The sequence below is a fragment of the Panthera tigris genome, chromosome C1 (genome assembly GCF_018350195.1).
Source record: "Panthera tigris isolate Pti1 chromosome C1, P.tigris_Pti1_mat1.1, whole genome shotgun sequence".
In the NCBI taxonomy this organism is placed as follows: Eukaryota; Metazoa; Chordata; class Mammalia; order Carnivora; family Felidae; genus Panthera; species Panthera tigris.
The window spans coordinates 156975785-156991143 of NC_056667.1; the positions used below are offsets into that span (position 1 = coordinate 156975785).

Below are 15359 nucleotides of genomic sequence, written 5' to 3' on the forward strand. Positions count from 1 at the left end.
CCTGCTGGGCAGCCCTGACTTAAAGTCATTCCCAGTCAACGTGTTATAGAAGCTTCTGAGGCTAATAGGGACTTCAGCTATAAATCAAGAGTGGCCTCTGAACATCCTGACAGGGCATAAAACATCCAAAACTCCCCTCTGAACACAAGCACTGACCATGTCTCCTAATTCTTATAAGGAAATGCTGCAGTCACTCCAAAGGGCTTGTTGTATACTGTAGGTAGAATTGTAAAGCCCTGAGGCTTTTCAAAGGGCCTTTACTAAGCAGGGGTTCTAAGTACTATGCTGAGAAAGAGAACACAGCTTGGTAACAGGTATCCCCAGCACTTAAAGAGAGTATCTCTAATGATTCCCACATATATGATGCAACATTCTAAAAGTACTCAAAACCAAAAATTAATTCAAAACCTAGGTACAATCTCCCACCATGCTTGGGATGAGAAGGAATGTCAAAACCCTGCAATAGAACACAGCTACTCCAGAAAGCAAGGGATCATTGACTACTCATTGAAGCTACATCTCAACACGTGATGATTGCATTTGTTTCAAGAAGATTACTGGAATTTTGTCCAGAATGGTTTCAGTGCCAGTCCAACATAATGGAAAGGTATGTTTGGGACTATGGCAACCCACAATAATTATAGAGACTCATTTGGGGCAGTTCCATTTATAGGAAGACAGATTGAAGTCTCAAACTACTAAATTCAAACAAATGAAAATATGCTCAATCCAAGTCAATTGCTCAGAAAGAAATGAAATTAAGCTGCATTGTTTTAATCCAAATGAGTTTTTCAAAATGTTATTCACAAATATCCAGCTTTATCTAATTTTATGATATATTTTATTCTAGGCCCTAACATTGCTACAGTTTGTCTTAGGGGCCAAGATATGGCTGTGACTTGGCTTAAGTGAACTACCAGCTTCTAAGGAGACTTATCAGGGAGTGTAAGATAAACAGAAGTCAGCGGTATGTTCAGGGTTGTTGGACGGGTTTTGAAGGAGGAGGAGAAGGGGCATCAAAGACTTGCACACCATCAGAGGTGAGGACGCCCAACTTCTCCGCGTTCCATTTCCTCTAATCTGGATTGGCATGTCTGACCAAATTCTTGCCTCTGGTGCCACTTTTAAAATCCTAAGAGATGAGAACATCAGAGGACTATTTATTATATTTTTAAAAGGATGGTCTCAATTCAAAATGAGGTAGATCTATATTGACTGACGTGCAGCAACTGCAAAGATACATTATTAAACATTTAAAAAAAGAAAGTTCCAGAATGTCATCTATACTGTGCTATTTGTGTATTTTTTTTTTTAAAAGGTGGGGGGGGGGAGGAGAAAGGTATACATAAATGCTTTTTTGTGCATATCTAGATTCTAGAAGGATACATTAGAAAGAGGTACAGATAAAGGGATTAGATAAGGGGATCTTGGGACTGAGATATCCACCTACACTATACACCTTTCAGAGTTATACAATTTTTCTGGGTTGAGAAGGTAATCGTGAAATAAAGTGCAACATTTAATTGAGAGTTATATTTTCCAGACCAATATTTGACTTTGAAATTTAACACAAAGTACTGTGCAGAAATAAAGTCACCCAATGATGTCTTAAACAGCTAGTCAAGCCCAGGAGGATTTTTAAAGTGCAAATGTCAGTCCATTTTCAATAAACCTGCTTCTTTTGCTGCTGTTTTTAGTCTTTTTTTTTTTGGCCCTCAGATTTTCTGAAGATTGAAATCTTCATGGTTGTGAAAGAGAAATCACAAAGACTAAAAGAGAAAATGTGTTGTTGTGTTAGTTATTAAATAAAAGTGTTTCCCCTACTCTCTGGAGACAGAATTACAAAGAAAAGCTGAAGTCATCTAAGATTTATTTCTCAGTCCCTAACTGCTTGTGAATATGGATCAAGATTGACACCCAGTGGCCAAATTTAATCCTTTCTTTTTTTTCCACTGAAATTCCCTTTCTGGGTAATTAGCCATTTTCTAAAATGTCCCTTTAATTTGTTTTCAATTGTAAATATTATTTAAATCTATGTCTTGTTTATTCAAAGTGTATCATATCTTATAAAGCCAGATTCAACTAGTAAGCCTTATTTCACACATAATTAATAGATTTATGTCTGTATCCTCTTTTTTTATGCATTTTCTTACCTAACAGTAAAAAGCAATTTGGGGGGGGGGGGTGGGCAGAGGGATGGGCAAAATGGGTGAAGGTGAGTGAGAGAGTCAGGTTTCCAGTTATGGAATGAATATGTGACAGGGATGATAAGTACAGATAGGGAATATAATCAATGGTATTATGATAGCATTGTATGGTGACAGATGGTAGCTACACTTGTGAGCATAGTATGACATATAGACTTGTCCAATCACTATGTTGTACACCTGAAACTAATGTAACATTGTGTGTCAACTATACTTCAATTAAAAAAAAAAGACTATTTGCCTTCACTTGACAAAACAGTGTACTCAATTTCTAGTAGAAGCTAATGGAATAAATTAGAATTATATAGCAAACCTAATTGGACAACAAGATAATTTATATCCTTAACTTTTCCTAAAGCAAATAGCAAAATTACCTGTTCTGATTGGTAAGTTACTTATAGATAATTAAACATTAATGATTTTAATTTTGAAATCTTGAGGGTGATATAATTGCACATAAAATATGCTAATTAGGAAATTCTATCAGAGTTGAAGTTTGCTTCTATTTAAAGAGGAGAGGGGCACCTGAAAGACTCAGTTGGTTAAGCGTCCAACTCCTGACTCCTCGACTCAGGTTGTGATCTCAGTGTTTATGAGGTTGAGCCCCTGCTTCAGGCTGGCACTGACAGCGTGGAGCATGCTTGGGATTCTCTCTCTGCCCCTCCCCTGCTCTCTCTCTCTCTCTCTCTCAAAAATAAACAAATTAATAATAATAATAATTTAAAAAATAAAGATAAGGAGAAAAATGCATAGCATGTATAATTTTGTAAATCAATCTCTTATATGAACACTGGAAATTTTGTGGTAAGATTTGTATTGTGGCATCCATTTTAATGGTTCTAAAGAATAGAAAGAAAAAAACCTTAATTTTTATGATGTTAATATTTTAGCAAATACATATGACATGTGTAACACAGATTACCAAACAAGCTGTGAATTTAAGAATCAAAAAGATCAAAGTCCAAATTCTAACTGGGCAATCTTGGACAAGTCTCAGCATTTTACTAAATTTGAAATCCCTCACCTATAAAATGGAGCTATTAATCCTTCCTTGCAGGGCTGTCGTGAGGATTAAATGAGATATAATTTTAAATGCTTATCACGGTACCAGGCACATAAATATATAAGAGTATTTATTATTACCTGAATACCAGAAACAGCAAGGTTACTAAAGTCAACCCCCCATGAACCAGACTTATCTTCTTGAATCAAGTTTCCAATAGCTGCTTTGATACAGGTGAACAGGGGTCCCAGATAATCTGAAAGTATAAATAATCCAAAAAAATCAAATAATCCAAATAAAATCACTTACAAGTGGGTTTCTATTATACGATACTTTTATGGCCTACTTACTTTCACAATCATTTTTTAAATCAAAAATTAAAATTAGATTGAAAATCAGGGCTCTCCAAACTTTTTTCCTTTCAGGAAAAAAAAACCAATAAACCTATAAACCTCCATGTATGATATATGTAAATTACTTATATTTGGTATAGACACACTATTGACCTCTTACGCATATTATAAAATATGCCCAAAATAAAAATGTTTGAAGTATGAACTAAATATAAATTGAAGTGGAGACATTCTTTTCTATCTCACAATGGAATATCTTGCACATGCTTGGGGAGGGTACCTCCCATTCTGGAGGTGTTACACTAACAGTTCTCTGACTTCTCACCAGTGAAGGGCAGAGAAACTAACTCATTGGTGATCGGGCACACTGGAACAAGCAAGGGCTTTAAGGACCCGTCTTTTCTTGCATTGGAAATTGCTCTTCCATTTATGACTGGTGCAGTCTTCACAGATCTCTTCATCTCTTTAAGCCTCAGGGTCCTCTTCTATCAAAGGAAGGTGATTATACCCGCATATGATACTATCCATAAAACACAGTTGTGGGAGCACAGTATCGTTATTACTTAGAGGTGAAAGAAGCTTTCAAAGGTCACTTAGAACACTGAAGCTAGAATGACACAGTCCACCAGATTTTCAAGTCTGGGAGACTTGCCAAAAGCCACAGAGCTAGCTAGCTACAGACAAGTCCAGAACCATCCTGTTGTCTTTACTGAGCTGTAAACTACCTCAAAAAGTGTGCTGTCAGGCAAGTTTTCTCTGGAATTGGGAATTTTAATTCTGCCATGAAATTTCCCATAAATTTTGTCCCATCTGTAATCTACATAGAGGTACAGTTAAGGATACAATTACCAATATACTCTTATGATATGGTTTTAAAAAATCCCACAAGTCACAAAGTAAAGTATGTCCTATTACCAGCACCAAAAATCTCTTCAAAATATTTTATTTTTAAATCTACAGAAGAGGAAAATCTTTGGTCTAGAAGAAATGAAACTTAGATTCTGGTTCCAATTGTGATGTGAACAAATCACTTGCTCACTCTATACTTTATTTTCCTCAGCTAGGTATTAAAGGGAAATGATAATTTACTTATTGCAAGGACAGCATAAGCATACAATAAACAATAATATAGGTTAGTGAAAGGACTCTATGAATAACAATCATTGCTAATGACGCGCACGCGCGCGCGCGCACACACACACACACACACACACACACACACACACACACACACTTGAGGACTCTTCCCAGACCAAAAGAAAGATCTGGTCCCTTTAGAGACGAGACCATAGACTACTCCACCAGGCCATGGGTTTCACCAACAAAAATCACTGTCATTTCTGCCTTCTCCGATCCCCCCTTTTGTCCTCTGACTACTACAGGGGCTGGCCTCTGTCCTAGACCTATTCTGAGCCATTCCTTATCAGCAGCCCCAGGCCCTCCAGCCTGTAGACAAGGTGTATGGTTTGCTAAGAATGAGCCTTGGAATCCCACATAGCCAGGTCACAACATTTCCCACCTGACTTCTCCCTGACCAAGTCATCTCAGTCCTTAAGACTGAGCAGCTGCCTTGGCTCAACTGTTTGGAGCTCTCAGCCTTTACAAGGACTGATGTCTTAACCAATTAAGAATGGATGTCATATTGTGAGTCTACTACTGTGCTGGGCATTTTACATACAGCATTTCCAATCCTTATAACAATCTGTGAAGTGGTGATTATTATTTCACTTTACAGTTACAGAAATTGAGACTCAGAAAGGTTAAGGAACTTGCAAAAGTCACACAGCTAAGAAGGGAAAATGCTGGGGCGCCTGGGTGGCGCAGTCGGCTAAGCGTCCGACTTCAGCCAGGTCACGATCTCGCGGTCCGTGAGTTCGAGCCCCGCGTCAGGCTCTGGGCTGATGGCTCAGAGCCTGGAGCCTGTTTCCGATTCTGTGTCTCCCTCTCTCTCTGCCCCTCCCCCGTTCATGCTCTGTCTCTCTCTGTGCCAAAAATAAATAAAAAACGTTGAAAAAAAAATTAAAAAAAAAAAAAAAAAAAAAAAAAGAAGGGAAAATGCTTGGATAACCATTTCAGTCTGGCTCCAAATCATGTGTGCTTCATAAAATATTTCACATCCTGATTCCCTGCCTTGATCCTGCCTGATTTATCCCTGCATTCTGGATCCTGTTTATTATAACTTTGCAGGGGTCCTCCCAGGAACCATGGATTGGCATACACAACAACTTCCTGCTTGTAGGCTTATCTACTAAATGGAGCACATATTGGAGCCCACAGAAGCATTTTCCTACTCTTGTATATACCTTAATTCGCTAACTGCCTGACAAGCTTATATTGCTACACCCTTTAGACCCAGAGCATCCTGTTGCATGGCATTCCCACCTGTACTTTTTTTTTTAATTTTTTTTAACGTTTATTTATTTTTAAGACAGAGAGAGACAGAGCATGAACAGGAGAGGGGCAGAGAGAGAGGGAGACACAGAATCTGAAACAGTCTCCAGGCTCTGAGCTGTCAGCACAGAGCCTGACGCGGGGCTCGAACTCACGGACCGGAGATCATGACCTGAGCCGAGATCATGACCTGAGCCGAAGTCGGACGCTTAAGCGACCAAGCCACCCAGGCCCCCCCCCCCACCTGTACTTTCATTTCTCTCTCATCTCAAGCCCAGCTTCCTTCTTTTCATGCCAGCCCACGTTCCTGAGGTTCCAGCATGCTTTTACATCGGAGCCTGCCTTAGCAGCAACACACACAACACCTTATTATCTCCCTAAAATAATGTCTTAAGGAACTAACAAATTATTCACTACCTTGGAAAATATTATATTTCATTTGGATGGGTAATTGTGCATAAGCTTTTTTTTTTTTTAAAGTAATATCTATGTCCAATGTGTAGTTTGAACTCACAACTCTGAGATCAAGAGTCACATGCTCTAACTAATGAGCCAACAAGGCACCCCTTGGATGGATAATTGTGATTCACCATTAAGAAAAAAAAAACAGCAGATATTTAGGCTGTCTTTTAAATGACAGAACAGTCATTTGAATTGAAAACATCTGAGTATCAAGAAAGCAAAAATCTTTTTAATCTTTATAGATACACAGGGAACAGAATGGGATGGTACCCCCCACCCACACCCCCCCCCCCACACACACACACCTGCTTTTTAAAATTCAGGGACAGTGATATAAAGCCTCAATAGAGGGCAATAAGCCACATGAAATTTTTAATTTTTTTATGTCTTTATTTTTTTTATTTTGAGACAAAAAGACAGACTGCGAGCCAGGAGGGGCAGAGAGAGAGGGGGAACAGAATCTGAAGCAGGCTCCAGGCTCTGAGCTGTCAGCACAGAGCATGACATGAGGCTCGAACTCATGGAGTATGAGATCATGACATGAGCTGAAGTTGGACGCTTAACTGACTGAGCCACCCAAGTACCCCAATCCATGTGAAATTTTAATGAGCTCACACTAATTCTCCAAGTTCAGGGAAATGCAAAAAAGCACTATAATCACATTTTATAGGCATTTTAAAAAGAAACAGAGAAAGCATAAATTAAAATTAACTATGATATTGTAAGACTGAACCTTGCAGATTTTACAGAATAGGAATCATGCCACACACTTGTGACAGGTCACTTTACTATACCTTAAAAGTCCTGATTTACAAGAAATATCCTGCACTTTTCATGCTCTAGTGAACAAAGCTATCTCCAAAGTTGAAGCCTTAGCTATGATCCCAATTATATAAATTTAGGAAACAGTTTACTGAAATTCAGACCTATAGCAGAAAGTAAATGCAAGGCTCTTGCAAAGTGGCTTCCACTCCTAACTTCAAATGTGAATGTGTTTCATCTGAGGCAACTGTGCAACAATTATCTAAACAGCTATTATCAAGGTTACATGGGAATAACTCTGTTCCCATCACCAAAAAGTGCCCAGAGAAACGTACCAGACTCATATGACACCTTTGCTCTAATTAGACTTTAAAGTCTAATTAGATAATGCACACTTTCTCCCTTCCTGTCTGGGGAATGACCAAATATCAAGTATCAAAAGTGGCATTGTTTTCTTTTGTGTCAGAAACTGTAAAGCCAAGTACTTCACCCTATTTGTGAGGACCGGTAAAACATGTCCCTTGCAACTCTTAATACAGCAGCCAAATTGCTAAGAGAATCTTAAAGGATAGAGATCAGAACTAATCAGCATCAGGGCCTTAGCAAAGCAGCTAGAGTCTACTCAAAACTTCAGACTTCAAAGAAGACAAAAGTTGGTTTCCACACAAATTCCCATCAATGTTGACAAGGTCATGGATGTCAACCTGTATCAGGCCTTTTTCATGACTTGCTGCTATAATAATAGTGTGTATTGAGAGAAGATTTTCATGCCAAGAAACCACTCTGATTCTTTTTAATTTGCCATCAAAAAACATCACAAGTCTTCTAGTTAAATATAGAAACTGGTCTTTACATTTCCCTAAGCCTCTAGGAGATGATCTCTATTGATATTACCAGAAGGGAACTCATTCTGGATGTCCCGGAGCACAGGGAGGTACAGGTAGCCTTTGCCTGTTGCAATTTGATGTTGATATTTTGGTTCTTTTGTGTTCCTGTTGTCCCCTGGTTCAGTAATGGGACAGTGAGCAGAGGAAGTGGCTGAGGGATCCTATAATAGTTTTTTTTTTCATGTTTACTTATTTATTTTGAGAGGGAGAGAGAGAGACCATGAGTAGGGGAGGGGCAAAAAGAGGGAAAGAGAATCTCAAGTAGTCTCAGTGTTGCTAGCCCAGAGCCTGATGCAGGCTCAATCCCAGGAACCATGAGATCATGATCTGAGCCAAAATCAAGAGCCACCATCTGAGCCACCCAGGTGCCCCTATCCCATAGTAGTTTTGCAGTCATAGGAATTCTCTTGCCCCAGACCTGCACATTCTTTGCCCTGTTGCCCATAAATAACAGGCTGCACAACATAATCACCAAAGCCACTGATTTTCCAAGACAAATGACCAATAAATTTTGATTAAAAACTTATAGTTCTGTATCAAACCTCTGCTACAGTAATCACAGAGTCATGACATTGGTTAGCAACACATGGATTACGAGATAATATTTTGACAATTCATGGTTAAATATAATTTTCAAAAAAAAGATAAAATCATAACTTTCATAGATACAAAGATGAATGTGTATTAAAGATTTTATTTAATTTAATGAGGAAACTGAGGAGGATTTACAACCAATCAAAGCAGAAGTCAAAAAAGCACATGGAGTAAGGAAATGGGAAATGAATGCGCAAATGAAGGCAAAACTAGCTTCTTCCACAGTGGAGGATAGTCAATTGAACCTCTACTACACAGGACAGAATTTGCATGTCTATAGACAAGAATTTTTTTTTACATGACTATCAGTTATCTACAATTTACAGAACTGTAAAGCCCCCATAGAATCAGAATCAGATAACATAGAAGGGTGTCCCCTAGATAGTGCATAGTTTTTCACTGAAGCACAAAATTGTTCCTACAACACCTATGTTTATACCAACTTGAGATTAAAGAAGTAATGGATAGGTAACTGTTGTCCAAGTAAACAGTCTGAAAGAATGGTACAAATTATCAAAGATCTTTCAAGGAGCATGACCAATAAGACTTTCCCAGTTTTGTACCATTAAAATGTCACTCCATGTTCAACAATAGTATTAAATACTATTATGTGTGTAATTGTACATACAGTTAGTTCCAGAATGCTGGTTGAACCATTTTGTTCCATGTTCCTTGAGGAGCCGCAGCCCCAAACTGTTGAGACACTGTTCTATCTGCACCTAAACTTCACTCATCTCTTTTCTCTTTCTTTCTTCCTTTTCTTTCTTTCTTTCTTTCTTTCTTTCTTTCTTTCTTTCTTTCTTTCTTTCTTTCTTTCTCTCTTTCTTTTACCACAAGAGTAGGATCTGAATAAAAAAGAGCTCCTGGCTCCTGGAACCATAACTGAGATAATGACAACTCTTACATGCAGTGTTCCAAGTTCAGATGCCATATTGATTGACAATAAATGTCTTCCTCCAGCATCTCCTCTAGTATCATTTGGCTTTGATTTTACTTACTTTTATTTTATTTTATTTTATTTTATTTTATTTTATTTTATTCTATTCTATTCTATTCTGCTCCACCAACCAAGGTCTCACAACTCCATAAAGTCAGGGAAGCATTAATTCCTCCCTAGTCACTACAATTGCTGAAATGGAGTCAGCTGATATTTCCACAGTTGTTTGTACAGCTCAGAGACAACTTTATGAATGCCATACCCTTCCTTGACATTATAAGCCAAATGGAGACAAGTGGAAATATATGCCATAGGCCTGCCTAATAACTGGCACGTGTCAGGATCATATTTTTAAAATATTGAACTGATGCAGTTTTGGTCTCATAACCTTTAGTAATTCCTGGTTTCCCTGAAGCTCCCTACATATAGCCTAGAAGAAAGAGGCTAACTGAGTCTCTTCATCAGTTCACAGAAGACACAACTGTTTCAAAGCAAAAGCAAAGGGACTAAGGGAAGCAGCTTCCGGGGTACCCGGGCGTAGGCGACCACAGCTACCCTCCTCTTGTGATGGTAGGGGACTGTGTGCCACACGCTGCCTGTGGTTTGGGCCGGGTCTAGGCCTACAGGAGCAGCCAATCTCCACCACAGGGCAGCAGCTTCCTGGAGTAGAAGGAAAGAAGGGTGATTTGGGTCTCAGTACCCTGGTAGCTATTCTGGCTCCTACTCCAAGTCACCCGTGGGGTTGCAATTCGGATACTCCCCAGGGCAGCAGGAAACCCACCCCGAGGGTTCTTCAAGGACATCTACACCCTTTGGATCAGGGTGTGGTGGAGAAAAAAGAATGTCTAATGAGTGGGAAAGTTATTTCAAGCCTTCAATGCTTGAAGACCCTTGGGCTGGCCTTGAACCCATATCTGTAGTGGATTTTAACCAACAATACAACAGTATTCAAACATTCAGAGGCAGAAAAGGAAGATACTTTTGTTAACATTTCTGAAATTCATCTAGAAGCTTCCCATTTCAGGAACATCTTGGACAAAACTTTCACTTGTGTAATTACATTGAACTTAAGATGGTGACTTTGAATATTTAGTTGGGTCTTCTTGATATTTTTCATCATATCAAGTATTGTTGATATTAGAGAAGACATACAGTAGAATAATTTGCAGTATTTAGCTCTTTAGAAGTGCCTACCACATTTTAGAGAATTTACAGTTTCCAAATATTTCACGTTCACAGTTATATAATGGACATGTGTCTTTCAATGGTTTTCCAATGTTTTAAAATAAAACATTTTGTCTTTTTAGAAAAAAAAAAAAAAAAGCAAAGGGACTAAGTTGTAAGTGCTTGATAAGGTACAGTAATGGTTTTGTTTTGAATTGCAACAAGATTTGACTGGCAAGATATCAGCCAAAGCCCAAAAGACTTTTTTTTTTTCTTTTAGAGTTTATAACAACAGTGCCATTTAGAAAATAAGGAAGGGCAGAATTTTAGCCCCACAAGAAGGATTAAAGACCTTTCTAGGTTGGGGGAAGAGGAGCGTTCACATACATAGTCTGCTCCTTGGTTCCTTCCTTTTACCCTGGATGAAATTCAGGCAGTCCCAGAATTTTTCTGGTCATTCTTACATAACAAAAAGCCCAAATGGTTACATCAAGTTGCAAACAAAATATCAATTCAGGAAAAAAAAAGTAATCTGGTAATAAAAGCAATCTCAAGTAATTATCAATTTAATTTGATTTAACAATTCAACTTTCCCCTCTTTCAACTGGGGTCTTTATAGGTAGCCCCAAAGAATAGAACATGATGCTATTTCCCCAACATAGGCTTCTACCCCTATCTTGCTACCTTGCTAGCTGTGTTTTCTGACTCATCAAAGGTCAAAGCAGGAGGAGGAGAAAAGGGAAAGAGGAGCAGGGAAGGAGAACAGGAAAGTTAGTACTTGATCAAGACTATCCATGGTCCTTGCCCTCTGGTCTGACAGATGTCCAAAGCTGGCTCTAACTTATAGTACCTTTTGTGAGCCCCTTCAGAAATCCTCACTGGGAATATTCAACTTCATTTCTAGTCCTGGTGAATACATTTTCCTTTGCCTAGCTGCTCCACCTCAGCATTCCACCATCCGTTCTCTCCCTTGGGTTCCTATCACTCAGTCCAGGCTTAGACAAGATTTAAAAGAGCCCCAGGTCTGTTCTTTCTCCCAATGACTGTATCTGATGGAGTAAACACACACGCATCCTTTGCTCCCACCTTGGATCAGCTGGATAGTCCACATTCCTGCCTTTTACATTTTTCAGTCAGAAGTCAGACACCAGTCCACACTGCCACCCTCCTCCCACCAAACTGCATGAATCATGTATCAAGATTTCTGAGAAACTCTTCTCTCCAGGTTTGAGATGAGGGAAAACGAGGTACAGAAAGCTTACAACAGAGCTCTGTTCAAAAACATCCTCTGTCAATCCCTTCTTCCCATTTCCAATGCTATCCTTTAGAACTTCAATATGAGAAAGGTTTAGAAACTTCCTTCAAATTTTACAAATTCTATTCTGTGATCTCACAATCCACTCTGCCATCTGGCATTTGTCATTTTAAGATCCCAGCTTAAACTTCCATTTATAGATCCTATTACAAATGTTTTCTACTATTAGAGGAAACAAGGACTCATGAACAACATAGGTTAAGTATAGAGGGGGAAAAAAAGAAAGTTAAATGTTAACACATCTAAGTTATGACTAAGTATTAACCCACCTCAATTCTTATTTGCCCTCAGTACAATATATGCATGTAATAAGAGAGTCCTGGAAAACAGGGGTCCACAAAAAAAAAAAAAAAAAAAAAAAAAAAAAAAAAAAACAATGGAAACAGAAAGTACCTCTCTGGAGAAAAAGCAATAAAAGAAAAGGATAAACAAGTTGGCAACCATCTGCAAAAAGATCAGGTGTCCTCTCCTCCATCAACAACAAAATAGTTTGTGTACCCATAGCTCGGCAACCCCAGAAAGATGTATGGAGAATAATTTAGTGAGTTGATGCCTACTGCTCCATCTGTATCTTCAATGGAAGTAAGAGGTAAAAATGTTCACAGCCAAAAAACAAACAAACAAACAAAAACAAAAACAGCAGAGTCAGGAGCAACAGTAAAGGGAAATGATGGTTCTAAGGGAGTGAACTTGGGGCGCCTGGATGGCCCAGGAAGAAAAGCACATGACTCTTGACCTTGAGGTTGTGAGTTCAAATTCCCAGATTGGGTATAGAGATTACTTAAATTAAAAAAAAAACCAATGGAGTGAACTTGAAAGAAAATTCTGAATTACAAGATTTGCTGCTTGCTGGGCATCTCAGGAAATGCTGGGTGACAGCCCAGACTGAGTGTGCCCATGAGCTTAACTACCCACCTATAAGAGTTAAGTGACATTATTTGTAAATTAGATAAGTGAGTTGTACAGTGTGGAGTCCTACATGTGTGAACTTAACTTCCTAATGTTTGATATGATTCCATTTACTAATGTTCTTAATATAACTTCATTGTCAGTATTAAAAACACTGTTTCAGATGTAACCAACAGCTCTAAGAAAGGGGAACTACACCACCCAGCAACATTCCATTAAAGCTGGAGCAACTCATGAAAGACTGGACAGAAAAAGAGAACATTAGTATTTTAACTCTTGTGCAATTCTTGTGGTTGCTGTTAAAGTAATATGCATGAAGGAGAGTTCCCAGGGTGATATCAGCAGAATTAAGGACCACCACATGAAGCCTTGCTCATGGCTTATCCGTGTGTTTAGAAATTTGCTTCTACTAGGGGTGCCTGGGTGGCTCAGTCGGATGAGCATCAGACTTTGATCATCAGGTCATAATCTCATGGTTCGTGAGTTCGAGCCCCACATCAGTCTCTGTGCTGACAGCTCAGAGCCTGGAGCCTGCTTCAGATTCTGTGTCTCCCTCTCTCTCTGCCCCTCCCCTGCTCATGCTCTGTGTGTATGTGTGTGTGTCTCTCTCTCAAAAATAAACTTTAAAAAAAATAATAATAATTAATTAATTAAAAAGAAAGAAATTTTGCTTCCACTCAATAGTCATCTCTTAACCTAGTTTTCTTCCCATGGAATCTAATGAATCTACTCCCTTTGATCCCTTCTATTTTATTCACTATTGCCATGTAGCAAATTACTCCATAAGTTAGCACCTTAAAACAACCATTTTATTATCCTGATGAATTCTGTGAGTCAGGAATTACAACAGGGCACAGTGAATAAGACTTGCCTCTGCTTCCATGGTATTTCATGTCTTAGATAGGAAGATTTAACAGCTAGGACTGACTTTCTGGCATGGGAGGGAAAGAAGTGCTAGTTACCTAGAGGTATAATCACTCACATGTCTGGCTGGTGATGCTGCCTGTCAGATCTTAGCTGGTGCTGAGCAGCTACACATGGCATCTCGTGTGACCTAGATTTTCTCCCATCATGGCAGCATGGGAACTTACATGGTGGTTCAGGGTTCCAAAACCTGAATCTACATCACTTCTCTGGCCTAGCTTCAGAAGTGACACAGCATCACTTCTGCTGCATCTATTGGTTAAGTGAGTCACAAGCCAGCTGAGATTCAAAGGAAGGGGAAATGTACTCTCTCAATAGTAGGGGTGTCAAAGAAATTGCAGCCAATTTTTAAAAACTGCCACACTTTCGGGGCGCCTGGGTGGCTCAGTCGGTTGAGCGTCCGACTTCCGCTCGGGTCATGATCTCGCGGTCCGTGAGTTCAAGACCCGCGTCGGGCTCTGTGCTGACAGCTCAGAGCCTGGAGCCTGTTTCAGATTCTGTGTCTCCCTCTCTCTCTGACCCTCCCCCGTTCATGCTCTGTCTCTCTCTGTCTCAAAAATAAATAAACGTTAAAAAAAAAAAAAAAACTGCCACACTTTCTTGACCATCACTTGAACACATGCAAGATTATCCTGAATGCACATCTACTTTTATTTTTGTCATTATTTCCCCATTTTGAGTTATCAAAGTAAGGTAAGGCTTCTCTGAGATAAATCACTGTTTTCGTCTGCATTTATCACCTCAACCTTGCCAAGTATACACACAGGCACATAAACATACATACTCACACACTACAGTTTTCAGGGAATTAATTAAGCAATGAACTTTAAGATTCAGGAAAATGGTCAGAGTCAATTTTTTTTCCACTGCAAAGGGAAGCAAATCTTGAACTGTTTTACCATCAACAAAATTTACCTTTTCCTCTTTCAGAAAATCTTAGCAAGCTTTCTTTTCTTTTCTTTTTTTTTTTTTTTTAATATACATCCAAGTTAGTTAGCATATAGTGCAATAATGGTTTCAGGACTAGGTTCCAGTGATTCATCCCCTACATATAACACCCAGTGCTCATACAACAAGTGTCCTCCTTAATGCCCCTTGCCCATTTAGCCATCCCTCCATCCTCTTAGCAAGCTTTCTATCAACTATTACATCAATTGATCCAATTTTTTTAAAAACATAATTAATTTTCCCACCAACCATTGTTTCATGATATATAATTATATAAACAATATTTCAAGGTAAATATTCTTTCTAGTCCTTAACAGAGAAGTTCAGTATTTAATCTATTAGTACTAAAATCATTCTTATCTTCTTTAAAATATGTACTTTATATATTTTCTTAATAACCAAGTGAACAATGACTATTGCTAACGAAGTTGAGAAAAACATATTCACTTTGAAACATTTTTTCTTTAATCAAAACTGTTGCTGGAAAGCACTATATTGCTTAG

The 15359-nt window shown here is 38.7% G+C and overlaps 1 protein-coding gene across 1 annotated transcript; it reads left to right on the forward strand.

The window, feature by feature from the left end:
* Nucleotides 1-10281: 10281 nt before the first annotated feature.
* On the forward strand, nt 10282-10584 carry LOC122240806 (M-phase-specific PLK1-interacting protein-like; the record flags this gene model as incomplete). Its single annotated transcript, XM_042993900.1, has 1 exon — nt 10282-10584. A coding segment is annotated over one exon (303 nt), but the record flags the coding sequence as incomplete, so codon positions are not given.
* Between the last annotated feature and the right edge of the window lie 4775 nt (nt 10585-15359).